Source organism: Dicentrarchus labrax, unplaced genomic scaffold (genome assembly GCF_905237075.1).
Source record: "Dicentrarchus labrax unplaced genomic scaffold, dlabrax2021, whole genome shotgun sequence".
NCBI lineage: Eukaryota > Metazoa > Chordata > Actinopteri > Moronidae > Dicentrarchus > Dicentrarchus labrax.
The window spans coordinates 19,376,316-19,397,392 of record NW_026136704.1 but is presented as its reverse complement, the minus strand read 5'-3'; the positions used below and the strand labels follow the sequence as shown (position 1 = coordinate 19,397,392).

General features: G+C 41.5%; 1 protein-coding gene across 1 annotated transcript; it reads left to right on the top strand.

The window, feature by feature from the left end:
• The first annotated feature begins 6,194 nt into the window (after nucleotides 1-6,194).
• On the top strand, nucleotides 6,195-21,019 carry oafa (OAF homolog a (Drosophila)). The gene is made up of 4 exons (XM_051397608.1): nucleotides 6,195-7,164; nucleotides 17,814-17,948; nucleotides 18,063-18,243; nucleotides 19,027-21,019. Exons 1-4 carry the CDS (start codon nucleotides 6,934-6,936, stop codon nucleotides 19,299-19,301), a joined length of 822 nt encoding a protein of 273 aa, XP_051253568.1. The 5' UTR covers nucleotides 6,195-6,933; the 3' UTR covers nucleotides 19,302-21,019.
• The last annotated feature ends 58 nt before the right edge of the window (nucleotides 21,020-21,077 follow it).

Genomic DNA, 21,077 nt, shown 5'->3' with positions numbered 1-21,077 from the left:
GCTGGAAACAGCTGCCTGCTGTGACCAAAAACAACGCCATGAGAGCAGTGAGAGCCGAGGGGAACTGCCTTACACATAAACAATTGCTCAGCAGACAAATGCTCTTTTGCTGTTGGCATTAGTTTTTCTCTACGTTAGACAGTTTCAAGCCCATGTTTTGTCACGTTGGCAGTCAGAATTCCCTTTGCACTGTTCACAACAGACTCAGAGTCACTCACAGCCCACAGTGTATCTCAGTTCAGTTCTGTGCTCTGTGGAGGTTGTAGGAAGCCCTGTGTCTCTTTCAATACACAATCCACTTCATGTGAGAGCAAGGAGCCTCACCGGGAGGCCGTAATAAACAGAAGATCACTATCAACTAATCTTCAAAATATGAACATATTGCATGCTGCCAACAATGTTATTATTTTTCTGAAGAAAACCCTTCTGCAAGTAAGTGATTCTGGCTGTTGTGATTTTGGCATAATAATTCTGTTGGATGTCCACCCTTTATTTCTGGACAGCGGGATCAGTCAAGGCCGGAGAGCAGCACTCTTATTAGTTGGCAAGATTTATGCACCATTTGGTAACGCTTCAGATTACAGCCCACAATTTACAGCGTAACTCTTCCCAAATCCCAGGGAATAAGGGGGGTAACCATCTGGGAACATAAAAATAATTAATACTGTTAACAAGGGTACCTATTGTAATATTACTGGATACACTATGACCATTAGTGTGTACCAAGGCTGGAAGTTTGGGGAAAGATTAGTTCTGTAGCATTTTATAAATCTGCCATTTCTTTCAAAATGACTACTGACATACAGTGGAGGGGTACAGACCATAACAAAAGAGGATAGGAAAACTACATACGTAGAATGTTTTTCTTCGGGTTTGGGGTATTTTTAAAGAACATACTGTAGGCCTATATGTTACTGTGTATGCTTTAAAATAGGCCTTCTTATGGGGTAAAGCATTGTATTTAAACATTGATGCCTCATTTATCACCTTTGTGCAGCTCTCAAGGATCCTCATGTTGATGCAGATATTTAGTAAAACAGTATATGAACAGAATAAAATGTTTCCCACACAAAATATGAACAAGTACTGTGCATATAAAAGTAGTTTGAACTGCTAAGGAAACTGTGTTTAGTGATTCACCTCTGAATGACTCCCAGCAACCTTATTAAATGCCCCCCACAGAGAGTTAGCAGTAATTTCTACTTTAACCCCAGCATGCCAGGAGTTTGATTAATTAAATACAGAGGATATCTTCCTTGTGTCCCAAACAGATGTTTTCTGAGTCATGTGCTTCCTCAGAACCAAGACTTTAATCAGCACCATCTGATGTAGGGAGACTTGCTGGAGATTCTTGGCCAAGTATCATCTACCTTGAAGCTCCACATTTTACCCACCAACAATATACTCAGGCTGTAGCTTTCATTTCTATTAAGGGCTCTTGAAGATGGATGTATTTGTGTTTGTAAAAAAGGATATTAAGGTTTGCCAGATGTGTACACACTGGCGGCAAGAAACAGGCTTCTCATGTTCTATAATTACCATGAGTGCATACGGTAGACGCTCAAAGTATTTGTATACGACTTTTCTAAAAAGGAGAAGGTAGCTCCACCTCAGCTATTAGATCATAACAGCTTTGACCTCCCATAATGGGGAAAGATAAATGATACGTTCCTACACATGTGTTTAAAGTGGGATTGTCTTTCATCTCCTGCTGGGACTCTGCCAGGAAAGATTCTCACTGTGGGGTTTAATGCTCTATGCTATAAGCCCAAACATGTTTATTTATTTTTACAATTCAAAAGACCTTTTTTTCCCCCCTTTTGTATCTCCTACTCTTTCTTCCCCCCTGTCTCTCTGTCATTAACTTTATGGGAATTTCCATGGAATTCTTTTGTAATATAAGTGATTGTGTGTGATGTGGAACCATTTGTGGGGGTGTGATGCTTTTCTTGGAGAAGCAGGGGTTAAATGATCCCTCCTCTGTTATTTCACCATGTATTTCCTTCGAACCCTGCAGTGAGTAATACTAAATAATGTAGAATCATTAAACAGCGTCCAAACATTTGTGTACTTGAGATTATGTAACCAAAGATCCTCAAACAATTAAACAAATCAATCTGCTGGCAAACTCATGTCTCTATACTCTTGTTGCTTTGAGGTTCAATTCAAAGTCCTTTAGTGTTTTGTTTTTTATATTCCTAGATGCTGGAATAGGACCAGGAATGTGCCTAGTCTCCAGTGGTGGAGGATATATTCAGATCCTTTACTTAAGTAAAAGTGGCAATGTGAATATACTGCATTGAAAATGTAACTTAATGTAAGTACAAGTCTGTTAGTATATTTAGCAAATTGTACTTAAAGTCACATAAAATGTAAAAGTACTCATAATGCAGGGTTAACGGTGAGTGAGTGTTATACTGTTATATGTTATAGACTTTTTATTGAATTATTTATACTGATACAGTAATGTGTAAGCAGAATTTGGTTGGTTGAGGTGGCACTAATTTTAACTATTTTACATGCTGTTGGGAAGTTTAATCCACATATTACATATTTTATAAACTGATCCTAATCTGTAAAGCAACTGTCAAATAAATGTATTTGGGCAAAAAGTACAATATTTCTCTCCAAAATGTAGAAGTAATGAGTAGAATGAAATGTAAATACTCAAGTAAAGTACAAGCATCTCCAATTTGTACTGAAGTGTAGTACTTGAGTCTTTGTTAAATTCCAGTCTCATAAAACATTTCCTTTTTCTGGTTTGTTTCAATAATGTGTACTACATCCTTTGTAACTGAATAATGTTTGAGTCTTCCTACTTGTTGTAAATTAGTCACTGTCTTTCTTTTCTTTCTTGCTTTCTCTTATTACTGTTAGTAATCTCTCTTTCTACTCTTCTTATGCTTAATGAAAAGCACATCAAGTTTTCCCCCTCAATGTGCTATATGTATTAAACTCGACTCGCTTCACCTCTAGTTTATTGTCTCCCCACCATCATCCAACTTTTTTCTTCCCTACCCTCTTTTCCTCCATGCGAGCCTGTGCTCCAAATGGGTTACTCTGGCCCCAGAGCCCCACATGTGTAAGGGGATATCTCCTCAGTCAGCCTACATACAGCAGAGAGATCAACGAACGACAGTGCTGCTCCAGCACACTGTAGGAAAAGTAGTTAGAGGGAAGAAAAGAAGGGGAGCAAAGATATGAAAATATCATCAGAAGACTGGAGAGCAGCTTGATTTCAGCTCCTGCAATCCTTATGTAAATACTGTACACATTCTCAAAGAGAGCGCGCACACACACATATACACACGCACAAACACTTCTGGCATCTGTCTGGAGGAGGGATCAACTAGATCAACCACAGAGCTTGGCTCTCCCCCACTGGCTGTGCTCATTCTGCAGTGCTGTAGAGGTGAAACATCATCTGCTTGTTGGTTTTGGGGGCTTTCTGATTACCTCTGAATACTTTGTTCAAGCAAACCATTATAGAGGAAAATATTACGCCTTTTCAGGGAGTATTAGGGGTATTACTGCCTGGCTGCATGTGATGGCGATCAACCCACAATGCAAATATTGTCTTTCTGTATCTGGAGTTTTCAATCCTGCCTATGAAAGCAACGCGTTCCAGTTGCTCCTAATCCATGCCACTGCATTTATCCGAAATATGACAGTGAAGAAGAAAGAAAAAGAAGAACAAATGTAATGTTTTGTTCAGTTCACTAGCAAAAATTGCTGTTTTGGTGAAATGCTCTATCTAGGTGGCACAAATCCCCTGTCAAATGCAAGTGTTTTAACTTTGTGCAAGTCCACGCACATGCACACACATAAACACATACACGACTGGAATGCAGTATTAGCACCCTCACTGCAGCTGAAGCCGAATACCTCACAAATAAGCACAATTGTCCTTCATCAAAGGGTCGAAATACTTCAGATTTCTAACAGTAAAAGTGGATTTACGTGTGTGTGTGCGTGTGTGTGTTTGCAGCAGTTAAGGATTAATTTATAACCACATAGACCAGTGATTTGTAAAACAAATATATCAAATATTGTTTTGAATTAATATTCTAATTTGCTTTCCTTCCTGCTTTCTAATTCTATGTAGCTCCTTAAATAATAATCAGATGTCATTCTTTGGTCATTTTGATGAAGTTTTGAGTTTAACAGTAACTTATTGTCTTACAGTAATGGAGCCACAACCTTTATCCTCTTTAAGAAAATCTAAATGGATAAACCAGATATAAAGGCCTTTGAACTCATACACGGTCATATCATTGCTCTTTGATGAAGTCAGCGTATCACTTTTAACAACCGGGCAAGGTATAAATTGGTTTCGTTATTTCAGAACTGCAGGAGGATGTCAGGATTACCTGTGTTCAGATAAGGAAACTTCTGCAGCAGTGTTGCGCTGAAAAAGCAAACACAGAGAGTCTGACCAGACAAGACTGCGGCGTCTATTTCACAGGTTTTTACCTTGGAATGCAAACAGCTTCTCTGCATTTCAACTGGAACATTTGAGAGAATATTCAAGTAAATTTGAGCATTGCAAAACTCTGATAAATACATGGGTACATAAGGAAATCAAGTAAACAGTGAAACGAATTCTATTATATTATCACTTAATGACTTAAAGCAGATGCAAATATAATCCTCAGGATATTTGGCTCCTTCTTAACGATACAGTGACGAAAACAGATTCTTTCTCTCCTCGGTTCCACTGTTTTGTAAAATAGCAGTGAGTTCAGGCACTGACACTGTTAACCATACACTGCTCATTGTGTCCGCAATTACTGCAGGACAACGCAATTGCTGGTTAATCATAAACGCCCTCTGTACACTGTAGCTTGAGTCCGTCTTTGCTATCTGCCTGAGTCACTGCGGGCAAACAGTCTCACAGAGCTGCTTGCACTTTGGACTGCGTGCGTGCGTGCAGATGCAGAAGATGCGGCAATTCAGAGTGAAGCAAGTGCAACAGGCAAACATGTGATTTTTGAACAAAGCTCCAAAACTGTTAGATGGATTTACATGTTTGCTGACAGTGAAGACACTAAACTGTTGACTCTGGAGAATCACATCCCATCTCCTTCTTTAGCCTGCAGCTATTTAAATACTCCAACTAAGAGGTAGCCTGAGAATACTCAAGGACTAAACTCACATCACAATGGGGTGTTTGCCTGACCTCCGGTCTATCAGGGTCCAGGGCCCAGTATGGTTTGCCAGGGCCAGCTAACAATGTTTGCTCTGCTTTATAGCCTCTCTGTTTGTTTTCCCCTTCACTGGAGCGACCACCTCTTGGTCTCAGCAGCACTCGAATCCTAGCTGCCACATTTGGGGTCACCAGCCCGGGGGCTCGGCCCACCCAGAATGCAGTGCGTCAGCCGGTAGAGATAACACAACTGCTCAGGTGGTTTTACTGCAGGGACGTCACCCTCCCTTTTGCCACACACAAACACACACACACACACACACACACACACACACACACACACACACACACACAGTTGTTATCTACCATTTAATGTGGCTCTGAGATCTTCCTCCAGATAGGCAGCTTTTCTTTGTTTGGCAGCTCTCACTTCAGGTTTGTCAAGCTTTCCCCTTCAGGACATCATAAAATTTAATAATGCACGTCAGGAGAATAAAGGACTCACTGTATTTTCTCCTTCAGCTTGAAACTGTTAATCAACCATATGTTGTCATCAAAGGTAATAATTAACTGATAGATTTATTTCACAACGCAACGCAACGCAACATAGATACATTAGATAAGCAACTGCAAGACAGAAAATGGTGAGCTCACACAGGAAGATTGTATCTGATTTTAATTTTTATGCAACTTTTGTTTTGGTTATTAGCTTATAGAGAATTCATATATCATCCTAGATGTTTGTTTTCCTCAGTCTGTAGGCGGTAGACTATAGTGTTGCTTTTCACAGTAATAGTAATACATTTCACACATCTGTGATGAACAATAGTGTTTAATATGTCAAGAGGATGTTTTTAGAATAATGTATCCAATTCATTTATGATATAAATTGATTGCATTTAATATATTTATCTTGATTTTAAAAAGGTTGTAAACTTATCAACAATAAGATTTTTTAAAAATCTTTAACAGGCTAAATGTTTTCCTTTTCTTTTGCTACTAGTTATTGTTTGCTTTTTTTAAATCACCACCAGCTGCAGGTTAGAGTTTGCCCAGCCTTTTATTTATCCCTACATGGCAAGAGCAACATCCACAAAGCTATGATTTACAAATCCTAACAACACCTTTGTTATAATTGTTGGGGGTATTATTAGTTCAGCCTACTTGCTGGAGTGCAGGAGGATCACATGAGGCCTTTAGGGGGATGGGCAGAGTTTTCAGAGGGTGGTATGGCTTTAAGGGTTTACTACCATCACTGCGCTCACTCACACTCACACAACAGAAAGTTTGGAGGCCGGCGAGCAGTGGGATACCGACAGATAGGAAGTGACGGGACTGCGTGAATTTCAGAGGGAGAGAGGAAAAAAAAAAAAGGAGTCGGGAATATCAACACAAAGCAGAATGAGAAGCAACGTGCGATCATCGGACTCTTGGCTGCGGTGCGTCGGGGGAAGCTGAAATTGCGCATGATCTCACATCAACAACACCGGAGCGAGAGACTTTCAGTGGTAGTGAACTAGGCTCCCAGGAGTGAAAAAAGCAGAAATTCTAGTGAACGGTTTTGTCGTCTGATTTCCATGACCGTGTTTGTAATAGTTCTGGAAAGTGCCGGCCCACTGGGGACCATATGGGACTCCGAACTATAAACTGTAACCCCGCTTTGAATATGAAGGAACAAACTTTACGAATGAATCCAAGTAAATAGTGAGGAGGGAGGATATGAGCGCAGATCTTTGGATTTCGCCTCGATTTTTTCCTCTGTCGGGTTCAGTTTTGCGTCTTCTGGGATGTTTGCGAGTTGCATCTCTGCGGCTTCGGTTCGGATCCTGACCCGTCTGTGCGCCCTGGTGCTGGTCGTCGCTGTGGGACTCGGCTCAGAGCTGCGGGTCAGGGTCCGGCTCACTGACGGACTGGTGACCGAGGAGGTGTTGGAAGCTGACAGTGAGAGGGACACGATATCGCTCGAGTTCAAGCAGGGAGATGGGACACTCATCACTTTTGTGGCGGACTTCAAACAGGTGAGACGTGGTCTTGTTTACCATTTGAACTAAACGTTGTTGTGCCCTGAGGGGACGTTTCTGTCCGGTCTGACCATGATTTATGAGATCTGGAAGAGGCTGTTAGAAAGTCTCCGATTACTTTATAATTGTGCATTTATCCTGAACCAGAAGTTGTTACAAATGAGGACACTTCTTGGTTCCCAGAACTAAGGATGGGGTCCATCCTTGAGAGGTCTCCAGTAAGTATAACAATTAATTCTAAGCCATTTTTCTTTGAATCCAAGACTTTAGACCACTTCGAGATCTGTGGTCCCCAGACTTCACTTTCGGAAACCACTTATTTCATTTTTAAATCATTTAACAATTTTCTAATTGGGGCTCGCAGGAATTCTGGTGTGTGTGTGTGTGTGTGTGTGTGTGTGTGTGTGTGTGTGTGTGTGTGTGTGTGTATGTTTCGCATGACCAGAAAGCCCTGCTCCAACATATCCAAGTCTTGTCCCCAGGGCTGAAGTCGACAGCCCCAAAACAAGGTGTGATAGATGGGAGTAAACGTCCACTTCCTTGATACCTTTTCCCATTTTTTTTGTATTAGAACTCATAAGATCTGCCCCAAATCTATATCCCATCAAAGCTGAAATCAAGTGGCCACAGTGGCTTCTTGGGTCAAGTTAAATGGTTGCCTCTAGGCAAGGATGCGGGCTAACAGATCTGAAGCTTAAAGGAAACCATCCAAAAAGCCTAAAACCCCCTGGAGCAGACATTGTTACTTGCACATGAACTTAAGTAGAACTTTTTTCATTCATTTTTTTCCATCTCAGCGTAAGTTTCACCGAGGTCAAGACAGCTGCTGCTCCTCAGACTTGGATGTCCACAGACCCCAATGGCCTTAAAACCCCTGTTACTCCAGCCCAGAGCTGATCATCAGCCACCATATTTAGCATTCTTCTAAAAGTAGCCAAGCAGATCAAGTGTCCCTCCCTGACCGGCATCACATCCACGATTTTTGGAAAGATGACGTTGTTTCACTTTTGACGATTACTACTCCGAGACATATAAATGTCAGTCCTGGAAGGAAAACTACAACTGCTTTGTGTAAAAAGGGGGTGGGACTCTCGGTGGCGCATAGAGCAAAGGCATGTGTCTGTGATGGTTGCTGTCACACAGAAGCTGACAGGCTGGCGAGATGTGAAGGGGGAGATTTACCAGGATTAAGTGGGCATGTCTGACCTTTTTGATCTGCACGTCTGGTTCACTAACCAAAACAGCTAATTTAGAGTTGAAAGAGAAGAGGCCGTCACCCCCAATCATTGGTGACAAACTAATATAAAGAGACATACACTGATCTGTGAGCAGGGAGCCGTTTGCTTGGTTGTGCAGGCGCCCCGTGTCCCTTCATGCATGCACACATGCGTGCACACACACAAATGCACATATGGTTTTGTTTATTTGAATAAAGCCAATAGAACCTCTTAGATCACTTTTCTTTCCGTTGCCTGATTTATCTGTTACAGTTGTAAGTTGGCCTCCTTGCCCCCCCCACCCCACCCCACCTCAAAGCTCTTTCTCGCTGTGTCCCCCTCTCTGTCTCTTGCTCACTTCTTCCTGCCTGCTCTCTCCTAATTTCTCCTGCATGTGGTTTTCATTCAGCTCTTGTGCAGTATCTCCAAGATTTATGGAAAGTTGGATGAGCTGTCACTTCAAGCTGCCATAAATATACAGTCCAGATGAACGCATGTTGGAAGACGAGTGTTTTAACAGGGATGTTAAACACCGGAGATTTAAAAGGAACACAACCAACGGTGGATAGGTACTGTACAGGTTAAAGTAAAGTTACTTGTCATTGAGTGAATCTAAATCTAAAAAAAAAGGATTTGATCTTTGCTACAACTAGGATCATTTCAAATAAAGCAGCCGTCTTGCTCTTTTCTGCTTTGTGGATACGTGGCAAAGATGAGATGGTAAATGTTATAGCCATTAGACACTGGCGGAGTGGTCTGCTAGATGTAAGAAGGAAGTTGAGTCAACCGTACCCAAGCAATGAATCACTGTGAGAATCAGCCGAACTGTGATTTCAGGAGGGTTACATTTGCTAGGAGCCATATGGAAAAGATGATGTGGTTTAGTTTGCTCATGACACCTCTGTGTCTTGTTGAGTAAATCTCAACATGGAGATAACATTGTTAAGTTCAAACCACTGAAGAACTGGGATATTGTCATTTTAATGAAAGACAGGCATCATGGGAGGGAGTTGTTTATCCACTGTTTATGCTGTAATTACATTTGTTTCTGAAGTTGTTAAAAACTTTTCACAGTGTAATAAAGGGATTTAATGTTAGGAATCTATTCCTAACATTAAGTATTTCATTACGGTCTTACAGCTAAATCTACTTTAAATGATGTACAATTGCAGCAATCTGTCTGCAGTTCAGTAATATCATGATGACACGCTCAGTGTCATCGCCAAGTCTTGCAATACAACACAAACCCAGTGTGCTGTTGTAGCCTTGAAGAGACAATTCCTCTTAAGTCATGTGTTAGTTGCACATTCAGCACCGCTTTTTTCCTTCAGCAACCACTGCAACAATTTATGGTCTAACACAGTCTAAGACCTTGAGCTGAACATAAACCATGTCTTGGAGATTAATCCAAGGGAAATGTCTCACATATTTGAGAGGTCTGTTTTGGGTCTCTCCAGATGTAGAAACTTTGTCAGAGAAGCTAATCGGTTTGTACTCCATGTGTCTTGCTTTCATGTCCAACGAGTGGGTTTGATCAATGCAGGAATGTGAGTGACTTCACGGGCTTCTTGGCTGAGTTAACACTCGAGGAAGTTTTAATTTCTGGGATCCAATGGTGCACATCCTTGCAAGCACCTTGGTTCTATAATACAAAAAATTGAGAGTATTTTTTAAAATTTGCTTTGATTTATTTAAGTAAACAAATACCAATAATAAATATCTGGCCACACTAATGCAGAAGCTGTTTTAAATTTGGAAAGCTTTCTACCCACACTAATGTTTTCAGATCATATTAGTCTATCATCCTCACAGAAAAAATGTTTTTCATTCCATCCATAATACAATATCAAACCATTTTCAAAGTTAACCACATCAGAGAATATTTTTCTATGCTGTAAAATCTTATCCTCATCAGTGCAGACATGTGATGAGTGACCCCTTGCTGTGCTGATGGGTCAAAGAGGGCAACAGATGTTGAAGGCCACTTGACACTCACTATCTCACACTATCATGTTAAATGGGTCTGGATTTTGTAAACAATGGCACCGTGGCGAGAATGAGTTGTGTCATCCGTTTTATTAGATTCTCATTTCATTTCAGCCTCCTAACCGGATTGTGTTTCAGCTGGGGGCAGTTTTAACCTCAGGTCAGTTCACTCTAGTGTATATTCTGATTGTCTTCAAAGCACAGAGGCTTTATGGATACGCCCAACTGTAAGCTCGTCGTAAGAATGAATTCTCACACACACACCCTTGTGCTATGTCAAAAGCAAAATGGGAGTTGGGGGTTGGGGAGGCAGGTTTGGTTGGCCTTTCTGTGTGCCCTCCCTTTGGGATGTACGGTACAGTATCTGTGATCCAGCTTGGCAGATGTCCATTCCTAGTTCTCGCACAGCTTTCATATACTGTATCACCCATTAAAATTGTTCAAGTGGATTTGGACTGTGCCCTTTATTAGCTATTAGGCAAACTCTCTCCTGTGTGGGCGGCGTGCTGGCAATCTATTTTGTTCTCTTATTTTTGTTTGTGGGAAATGCCAGTGTTTGCCAAATGAAGCAACTGCCGGTTGTTTTGTACTGTACATCAGTTGCAAGTCATAGCAGTGCAGTCACCACATTTTATGCCTTGCTTGTTTTGTTCTTTTCACTGACACACCTTTCCTCTCACTCAACCCTGAAACACCATCCCACTTTGTCACTTGCACAAACTTGTAAAGTCTTTTTTACAGGTAAGTGTCACCTATTCCAGGAAAATGTTGTTTCAAACACTATTGAGGACACATAAGTCTACATTTGCTACTGTGTAAGGTCAGAGCGAGTCACCTGTGGGTCACCAACACACATGAAACTGTACATGTAATAAATGATCCCCAGACTATAGGAAAATGAAACGTTGAACAGTATCTTAGAAGACGTCTACTCCTACTCAGTTTCACTTTCTATGCTGTGGCTCCTTTCTGTGTGGGAGAGAGATACTCCGCAGATAAGTTACTGCATAGTCAAACATGGTGTGTGATTCAAAGGAACTGCACTACTCTTACTTGTCAAGATAGTAATATCTGTGTGACATGTTGCTTATAGTTTACATTCCTATGCAGGGAAAATGCAGATGAGATTATGTCAGTTGTGGGGTCCTTTTTTATATAATGCTGTTTCTGCTCCCTGCACCTTTCACTGCAATGTGTGCAGGCAGTAGGACCTTTTCAAAGATGAACCCATACACTTAAGTCGCTCTCCCAGCCACCCTTTGTTCCCTGCTGACTCTGAATCCCAGGAAAATAGCTTCCTCTGTGGCCTTGTTGTGGCCCTTCAAGGCCCCACATGGGCCCCCTTTGGCCTCTCGTGGCCCCTTGGACCCTGTTGATGTCTTTATCCTTTATCCTCCTCCCACCAGTAGGCCAGATGTTCGTCTGTAATGCTGCTGATAAAGAAAAAAGATTCCAATTCTCACAGTCATGCTGGGAGAGAGGACGTAGCAGAAAGAGACAGACAGCTACCATCCACCCTTTTTTTTTTCCCCCCAGTGATCAGGGACTGTGGACTGCATGGTGCTGTGGGAACAGCCTTTGATGGACAAGGAGACAGTAGTTGTGGCTTGCACCGTGCATAGTTGTGAACATTTCTAACTACCTCAGAGGATTTAAGATTGCAGTTGGCAACAAAAAGCTAACAAAGTGTTTACTCTGCCAAAGCTTCTGTTCTGTTCTCCACACAGTGTCCTGAAATGTCCTCTTGTGAAATGCATGGCTGTGTCCTTTTGGCTGGCTCAGCCTGGTTAGCTTCAAACTAATTTACTCACTGTGTTTGACTTCACTGTGCAACCCTTGTGACTACGTTCTTGTGCTGAAGTTATAAGGGTCTACACCTGGAAAGGTATTGCATCACCCCTTTTCCTGTCAAACAAACTGCTCTTGTGTCACATTCCCAAAACACAGTTTCTATTGTGAAAGAAAGAAAAATATTTTTTTGAAAGGGATGAAAATAACTTGCAGCAGGCTCCTTGGTTTTCTTTTAAAAAATAAACATTTTGCAAGTAACATTTTCTAAATAGATTCATAAAAATTAAAGGTGTCAGATGACACACACACACACACACACACACACACACACACACACACACACACACACACACAGATAACATTCAGTTTTTTTTTAAATGACAACATTATTCAAATACCATAAAAATGATACTAATGATCTATAGTTTCAATTACACCATTATTTGGGGCATTAAATAGCTGTTTGTGTGTCCCCTGCAACAGGATATAGAAGCTTTGGGACAACAGTTAGAGGCTGAATAGGACTATAGTCATCTCTATTGTTTATGCCTTATCTCTCTGCCTCATTTCCTTCCCTGTTAGCACTCACTGTTTGTCTCCTACTCATTTCCTGAATGCAAAGTCTCCATAAACAGTTTGGGTGTCTAGATAATTGTATCCAGATTCTGTGTGAATGAATAGTCCCCTCATTGTGGCCTGCACATACTTTGCACAGGTTTGAAGACTTTTAAAGATTAAATTGGAGGCTGTCAGGGGAGTTTTTGTGGGTGCATTTCTGAGTTCACGTGTAACACTTAAATATTAACACTCCAGCAGTTGGAAAAGTAAGTTACCTTCCATTGTTGTCAGGAGAATAGCCAAGGGGAACACCTTTCTTTCCATGGCCTCCAGTGTTTTTATTGTCCATTCACAGACACTGTTTACTAATTGGTTCACTCTTTGGACAGCCAGGTGTGACCAGCCCCAAATGTGACTCCACATTCCTGCCTTTGGAGCCTATGTAATTAGCTTCAACTCAAGCATTTCCTAGTGCAGCGGCTTTTCTCCCGCTCCTTTTGTCTGTGTGAGTCTGCCTTACCCTCTCTCTCTCTCTCTGTCTCCCAACATGATCTTTAATCCCTGCCTACACCTGTGCTTTTTGACTTGGCTCCCCTCATGCACCAAGGCAAATATTCTCCCCAACGCTAAAACACGGTGAAGCCGTAAGTTGTTTTTAAGTGGGGAGTCAAAGCCATTCAGGTAGGTTGGGGGTCGTGAAAGTAAATACAACATTTCATCACTTTTGTTTCTTCAAATATTGGCCAAATGGATCAGCTGGAAGCCTGTATGATGCTGACACTGTGAGCTTTTATATAAGTTTGTTACTATGTGAGCTGTTGACATGGAAAGGTCCTCAAAGAACCAGAATAGAGGATTTAGTGGCATCAAACAACAGTGTTGCAGATTACAGTGGCCGCAAAACTTGTGAAAGACCTTATCTATAGTCAATGTTTTGTTTTTGTCCTCTCTGGGCTACTGTAGAAACATTGCAGTTCAACATGGTGGCCTTTGTAGAAGAGTATCTGATCCTCCTGTAGATAAAAACGGCTCTTTCTAAGGAAGTAAAAACACAATTCTTATTTTACTAATGAAAACATACTTATATATATTATATTCCATTTCTGGCAATAGAGCCTCCTAAATTTTACACACTGGACCATTTTAAAAGAGGAAAATGTTGTAGTTGTCAGAGCGTGGCTGACCAACAGTCGTCCCCGGCCTGCCATTAGCCTTATCAACAGACAGGGTCTTAGAGGGGATTGGAAAACAGGAAGAACCTCCAGCACAGGGGATAGCTTGTGTGTGTGTGTGTGTGTGTGTGTGTGTGTGTGTGTGTGTGTGTGTGTGTGTGTGTGTGTGTGTGTGTGTGTGTGTGTGTGTGTGTGTGTCCATCCATGCAAGTGCGAGTTGGCACAGTTAGTATGGCACCCAAAGTGAGACGTTCATGCCTTGCAGTAGTTATTTTACCAGGAGATTTAAACAGCTTTAACTCCAGAGCCCTCACAGAAAAGTGACTTATTTTCCTTTCAGTTCAGGGCTTCACACAACTCTCATTTTCACAGCCAGTAAAGCAGGTATATACTCTGTGAAGAGAACATATTTAGCCTTGCTGGGTTACAACTACAGTGACGGAGAATGTTCACTGTAAATGGCACCCTTTGAGTGTCTGAATAGGCTTTTGTTCACCTCTTAAATAACCTGGCCCACCAAAGGTAACCACCAATGAAATAGCTCCCTCCTCTCCCCTGTTTAACAGGTCTTAGTATGACCCACTAGTCAGGTTGCATGAATACAGACTTGTGTTTGGCTGTTGGCCAGTGGTAGTTTGTCTGCAAATGGACTAAGTCCCGGGTGTCAGGGAGCAATGCTGAGGAATCTGTGCTTGTGTTGATTATTTATAGCCGTGCTGACATTTACACTGCTCTGGCCGGGAAAAACTCAAGGCTGCACTGTGCTTTGATTATGGTATTACAAGTCTTTTTCAAGATGGGGAAATGTCACTCTTTTAATTCTTAATGTCCGTACCTAGTGATTTGCTCTAAATGTTGGTCTGCAAACCTTTAATTTTATGTAGTTCTGTGGAAATGCACTTAGCGGGTGACTCATTTTCCTGATACAATATAGGCCTTGCTTCCTTAAGGAGTAGTTGTGAATTCAAGTGGCATTACTCTTCATTTTCAAGCTCCAGCAGGCCCACTGGTCTATGATGTCCTAAAGGTGAGTCAGTGTTTTCCTATTCATATGAATCACCAGCATTAACTTTGTCCACTGTTTCGTAGTCTGGGATATTTGGGCAGCAATCTATACCCAATAGCAAAGATAAAGCCGGTTCTGCCACCACACAAAACAGTACGTTAGCGCCTATTGAAGAGCTCGACACCTGCCTCTATTATATTTGTGTGATCTTCAGTCATACACTACCAGTATCATCCCCCGTCAGCAGTTTGAATAATTCCCTGACTTAAAAAGAAAAACACCACCGACCGACTTAAAAGAGGTAGCTGTTTGATCAGTCAGTTCAGTTTTACTCTCTCTCCCGGTGCTTGGATGCTGCCTGTCATCATAACAACAGGTGTAAAACCTTCTTTAATCATATTACTGCGCGTTTCACTCTTTTGCTGCGTTTTCTTTTATCATACTTATTTTTTTTTTGAGTGTGTCGGCACAATGGAGTCAGTGTATGCATGTGCCAGTGCTGGTTTAAGGCAGGCAGAAGTGAGTCTAGTCTTATCCAAACAAACAGTTGAATCCAACAGCTTCTGTCTGGATGGAGATGTGGAGATGATGTCATTGTTGTTACTCTTTTTTGCTTTTAGAAGCCATGCTGATTATTATCTTGGCAGCACCCAAACCGCTAAGATATCAACACTGGTTTGTTATTGCCATTTAAAGGCCACAATTAAACTTAATTTCTCTTAACAGTTGGCTGGAGACCTACTGGCTGCAGGCAGAAATATTTTATAGTCTTTTTATTCAGTGACACCTGTATGTGTAAATTAATAGTTTGTAATTTAGATGGAAAACATTCTGTTAAATAAATAACATAGATGAAAATCAAATGACAATAGCAGTGACTCGACAGGACTCCAGGAACGTACTGTGCCTGAACAGATTTTGTTACCTTCGAACAGCCAGGGCAGCTGGTCCCCGCCCCCCTATTTCCAGTCTTAATGCTACACTAAGCTAACTGAGTGCTGGCTATAGCTTCATATTTAGCATACATACACCAGAGTGGTATCAATTTTCTCATCTAACTCTCCGTAAGAAAGCAAATAAGTTCATAACCCCAAATTATTCCCATAAGGATTTTTTATTGTGCACATATGACTTGACATAAAGTTACATCAGAAAAAGCTGTTGCCACACTAAGCACTGTTGCCCTCCTCTTGCCATTTTTGGCCTAAATCCAAATGCAGGGCAGTAGAAGTAGACAATCATTAATCTGGACACATAATGACACAAGAGGAGGAGGAGATCTCCGCGTCTACACTTTACCATTGAGTAGGTTCCAAAGAAGCGGAGTTGGTGGAGCTACCCTGCTTCTCTGTAATTACCCAGAGAGCCCTGGGGCAAATCTATGTGGCTGACGTGAATGCCTTCCCCCTTCTTTCTCTCTCTCTCTCTCTGCCTACACACACTCACACACGTACACACAGTGTCCCAGCATAGCGCCATGTGTCTGCAATATGGGAGGTCTTGAAGTCGTGGCCTCTGCGTCTCCCTACACTTGAGGGAAAATGGCACTCTCGGCCGTCTCTTGTCGGCATTGTACTCCTTCCTTACATCTCACTATGCTCACGGTGATATATCCATGCCTACTTTAGTCTTGACATTCTCTTTAATCATTCTGACGCTGTTCTTTTTGTAAAAAAAAAAAAAAAAAAAAGAGTACTGGCTTAGTCTCAGTATGGGAACATCTGAGGTATTTAATTTAGGCTTTCTGTGTTTCTACGGCCCTTTGAGTCCATGTTTTCGTACAACACTGAGCAGCTCATAGAGATATGCAAGGGGAAAACTGAGGTTAATATCACATAAAGTCTGTGAATCAATATTTGCTCAGTAATTTGCTTTCCAAAGGTCAAATTGTATCGCATGATTGTCTTGTGTAATGCCCTTGCTTGTATTGTACGTCTGCCAGAAACTCTTTTCACAGACAAAAGTGGTTCTTCAATTGAGGAACCGGTGATCATGCAAAGTAGTCTTACAAAAAACTACAGAGCATAAACACTTCTTGCCAGTGTGAACACTTTAGCATACAGAAAGTGGGACCAAAGAGCTTAAGGAGAACTCAATGGGGTTATCTCTGTGGCTGTTTATCTGTCCCAGAGTTCCTCCTGCGCAGGGAGTAAAAGCCTTGAAAATGCTACTCCTCTGCAGCCTGTTTGCTTCAGACGGGTGTGTGAAAAGCGGAGGAGGGGTGTTTTGGACTGTGTGTGTCTGTCTTGAAGAAGAAGCCAAGGGATGGGAGGGGGGTGTCTGATGAATAGGAAGACAGGTCCGCCGCTCAGCTTTCCCCACTGCTGGAGCTTCCCATCATGCTTTGCATGCCCTCTCACAGAACTCTTTATGGCCTTGGGTTTGGCGCCAGATCTCCCACACACTTGCCAACAGCAACAAGTTTTTTTGTGAACTCTCCACTATCACCATTTTCCTACAAGTTCCACATAAAACAGCGTGGTAAAATGTTTCTGACTTTTACGGCATGTGAGGAACTCTGATAAGTTTGTCAAGAGACCGGCCCAAAGCCTTAATTTGACAGTACAAATAACCAGAGCATGACTAGAGCAACATTGCACAGGCCTACAGACAGTAAAAAGTATCAACAAAGTGTCAGATGAGGCTCAATGGGTGTAGCGAACATAAACGCCTCTTTACTTTTAACAGACGGTTGTTTGAACATCTTTGAACTTCACATATTGAATTACTTTGAGTGTCTGGTAAAAGTGCTACATTAAGTACTGAAATGGAAAGAATATTTGTTCTAATCTGTATGAGCCTACACATATAAACAGTAAGTTATTATAACCTCGCCTCGTGCACCACTTCAATGTCTTCTGGGAATGGTGTGTTTATCCGTTCAGCCAGTCATCTCTCATCCCTTATGTCTTACAGGATGTGAAGATATTCCGAGCGCTGATCCTGGGCGAGCTGGAAAGAGGGCAGAACCAATACCAGGCCCTGTGCTTCATCTCTCGCCTCAGCCGCAATGAGATCATCCCCAGTGAGTCCATGGCCCGTCTCAGACAGGTATGACAGAGCAGATCAGGCGGCATTTAAGTGTTTTATTATGAAAAATGGAACATTTATATGTTCCCATATAAACACAAGTGTGAAAACTGATAATTTGTGATGTCTACTCAGAAAAATCCTCAGGCCATCCGTTTGGCAGAGGAGCGGAGAGGACTGGAGCAGCTGACAATGAGCGTGGCGGTCAACCTAAGTCGGGCCTGGCAGCTCAGTTCCCACATCCACAACATGTGCAGTGAGGCCCGGGAGGCCATCTACACCAGGGAGGCTGATGTCAAACACTGGCTGGACAAAGGTCAGTGGTCTGTTGGTTCTCCTCTGTTGGTGATTTGTACAAAATGTCTGCCTGTAGTCCTATCTCTTTCCCCTCCCATCCCTCCTGATTGCCTCTATACACTATATGCCTGTACTGACACTCTTTATCTCCCCAACACTCTCTATCTTCCCTGTTTGTATCGGCTAAGCACCTCTTTCCTCTTCATTTTAGTGATATTACTCCAAGTGTTATCTCTGCCTTTTTGTTGATAAGGCTCTATTACTGTTCACGCTATCTATGTTAACCAGTTGTCTCTTTTAATTCCTGATAAAAGCACCCCGCACACGGGTTTTTAGGTACATTTATTTCTCTAAACAGTCGGAGAAATAACTGGTGACATGATTGTACAAAAATACCTAAATTGACTATTTGTTTTTAAAGGCCGTCATGCAGTGGGATCCAGTATCTTAATGGCAATGAAGTTCAAATTATCCAGGCTGAGGAGAATCCATATGACAGCAGTATTGTCCATTGACAGCACTGTTACAGAGGAAACAATGTTGATGGTCATGGTTCACCAAGCAGTCTGCACCATTATCAGCCGAGGGATTCACAGTAGCATCTCTTTTGCATAACAAAGCTCCCCTTTTACTGCACCATCTCCCCTCTTTTAAGCCACTTTGTTCGCCCCCTCCTGTTCAATACAGTATTTAATTGAGTGAAATCATAGAGAGAATGATTCACATAACTCTATGATAGCTCGCTTTTGTTTTCAGTACCACATGCTTGGATAATAATGCCCCTCTCCTGTCTGTGTTATAGGAGTGGATGGCTCCTTATTTGAGGTCCTGCCCCAAACAACGGAGGCGCCCAACTTTCAGGCCTGTCACTTTACGAAAGACTTGTGGCAGCCCTGTCTCTGCACATACAGCCTGCGTCTGGAATGGTACCCATGTCTGCTAAAGTACTGCCGCAGCCGGGACACCACAGGCAAAGGCTCTAACTACAAGTGTGGCATAAAGAGCTGCAGCAAGGGTTACCATTTCACCTACTATGTTCCTCAAAAACAGCTGTGTCTATGGGACGAGGAGACCTAGCATTTTGTTCTGGATGGTTAAGAAAAGAGAAATACATTTTTCCCAGCCAAGCCAATGCTTCTCCACCCATGCTATTCAAAGTAAACACAGTAAGACTGGACCTAGGTTTATGATGGTAAGTGAAGCAGTCTCAGGTGGGGAGTGGTGAGATCCAGATGTTCAAGCTGAAACTGAAATGAATTCAGGTTCCAAATGAGACCAAATCCTTGACAAGGAAGGAGAGATGCAGGCCACAGTCGTTCAAAGAGGGACCCACTAACTTTAAGTCTTTTCTTGAACATGTGACATAGAGTTGTCAGCTATAATGTGACTTTGCCAAGATGCTGTCACTTTTGTGCCTTTATTGTGGAGAAATTATTGGAGCAGATGACAGACAGACAGACAACAACAGTAACCTCTCAAACAAGCTACGGTATGCACAAAGCTTGGACAGTGCATTTCTGCTCAATTAAACACCAGCAGAGGAACAGCAGAGTCCCACTCTAATCAAAGGAGTCATACAAACACAAGCTTCCATTCTGGTGAAGGAAAATGTGGATGGTGGATTTATCTTTCTTACAAAGCTATGTGAAAAAACAGTTTATAGCCAGCAAAAACGCCTGTTTATAACAATGTAAGCTGGCTGACAAAGAAAATGCTTCTCCAATGCTGGCTTTATTTATTTTAGTTGCAAAGAGAAATTATGGAGGATTATTTTTGTATATTTTTTTTTTGTTTGCTTTTAAAAATAACCTCATCCGTTTTCTTTCCTTTTTGCATTAAACAAGCTCTTAAAGGCACATGTCTGAACCACAGGTCCTCAATAACAAGAAGTATTCAAACACATTTCAGAACATTTTAACCTCTTGCATTTTGGATGTTGTTTCTAGGCTCATCCACATGCCATGCTACTTTGTTGCCAAGTTTTCATGGTTATACAGAGAGTAGGGATAAACAGGTGTAGTATATTCTTTAATAGGACAGTTTTGGTTCTGCTTTCCCCATCATGTCCACCAACCACACTCTCATTCTGTTTTCAAAAGTGTCAAATAAACCAAAGTCAAAGGAAATCCTGTCAAAAGAAGGGTGTAATATTTCAGTTTCTAGAAACAGACTCTTCAGTATGGTGTTTTTCCATGTTGAGTTCACTAAAACTGCAGTGTGGCCTTTTTTTTTAAACAAACAATACTGCCCTCTTCTGGATAAACAGTGTTTCTGTTGTATCCAGTTGCCAGAATTCTGGTTTTTGGCTTCTGGGTTTACGTGTTCATGTCCACAGTTTATAATTTATGAATTTTATATCCCTGATCATTTTCATATGTAATTCAAGGAGCACTTCTTGAACATGTGGGACCAAATTTCATTTTGTCCGTTTGTTCTTTAGAGCAATAGGTTGAAGTATAATTTTGGTTTGTCTTACCTCTATATTCATTTCAGTCTTTACTGCCATATCAAATCTTCTTTTTTTATGTGTTGGTATGTCCTGCTAACTAAAGAACCAAATGAGTGAAACATTTCTATTTGTGGCCTTTTCTGGTGATCAAGTGCCTTAACATTTCCACTGATATATTTGCTATGTAATTGTAGATTAAGTTTGTAAACATATTTTTTCTATGAAAGAGTTCTTTAAAATGTTGTAAAAGGTTGCCATAAAGAGAAAATGAAGCAATTAGGTAATGTACCATTCAAGAGTTGTGTTTTACATTAATTGTTTCAATAAAGTCTTTCTTTGCACTGCATGCAGCATTGTAAGTAACTATTTTGGGGGACATTTTACAGTACATTAAAGAGCTGGCA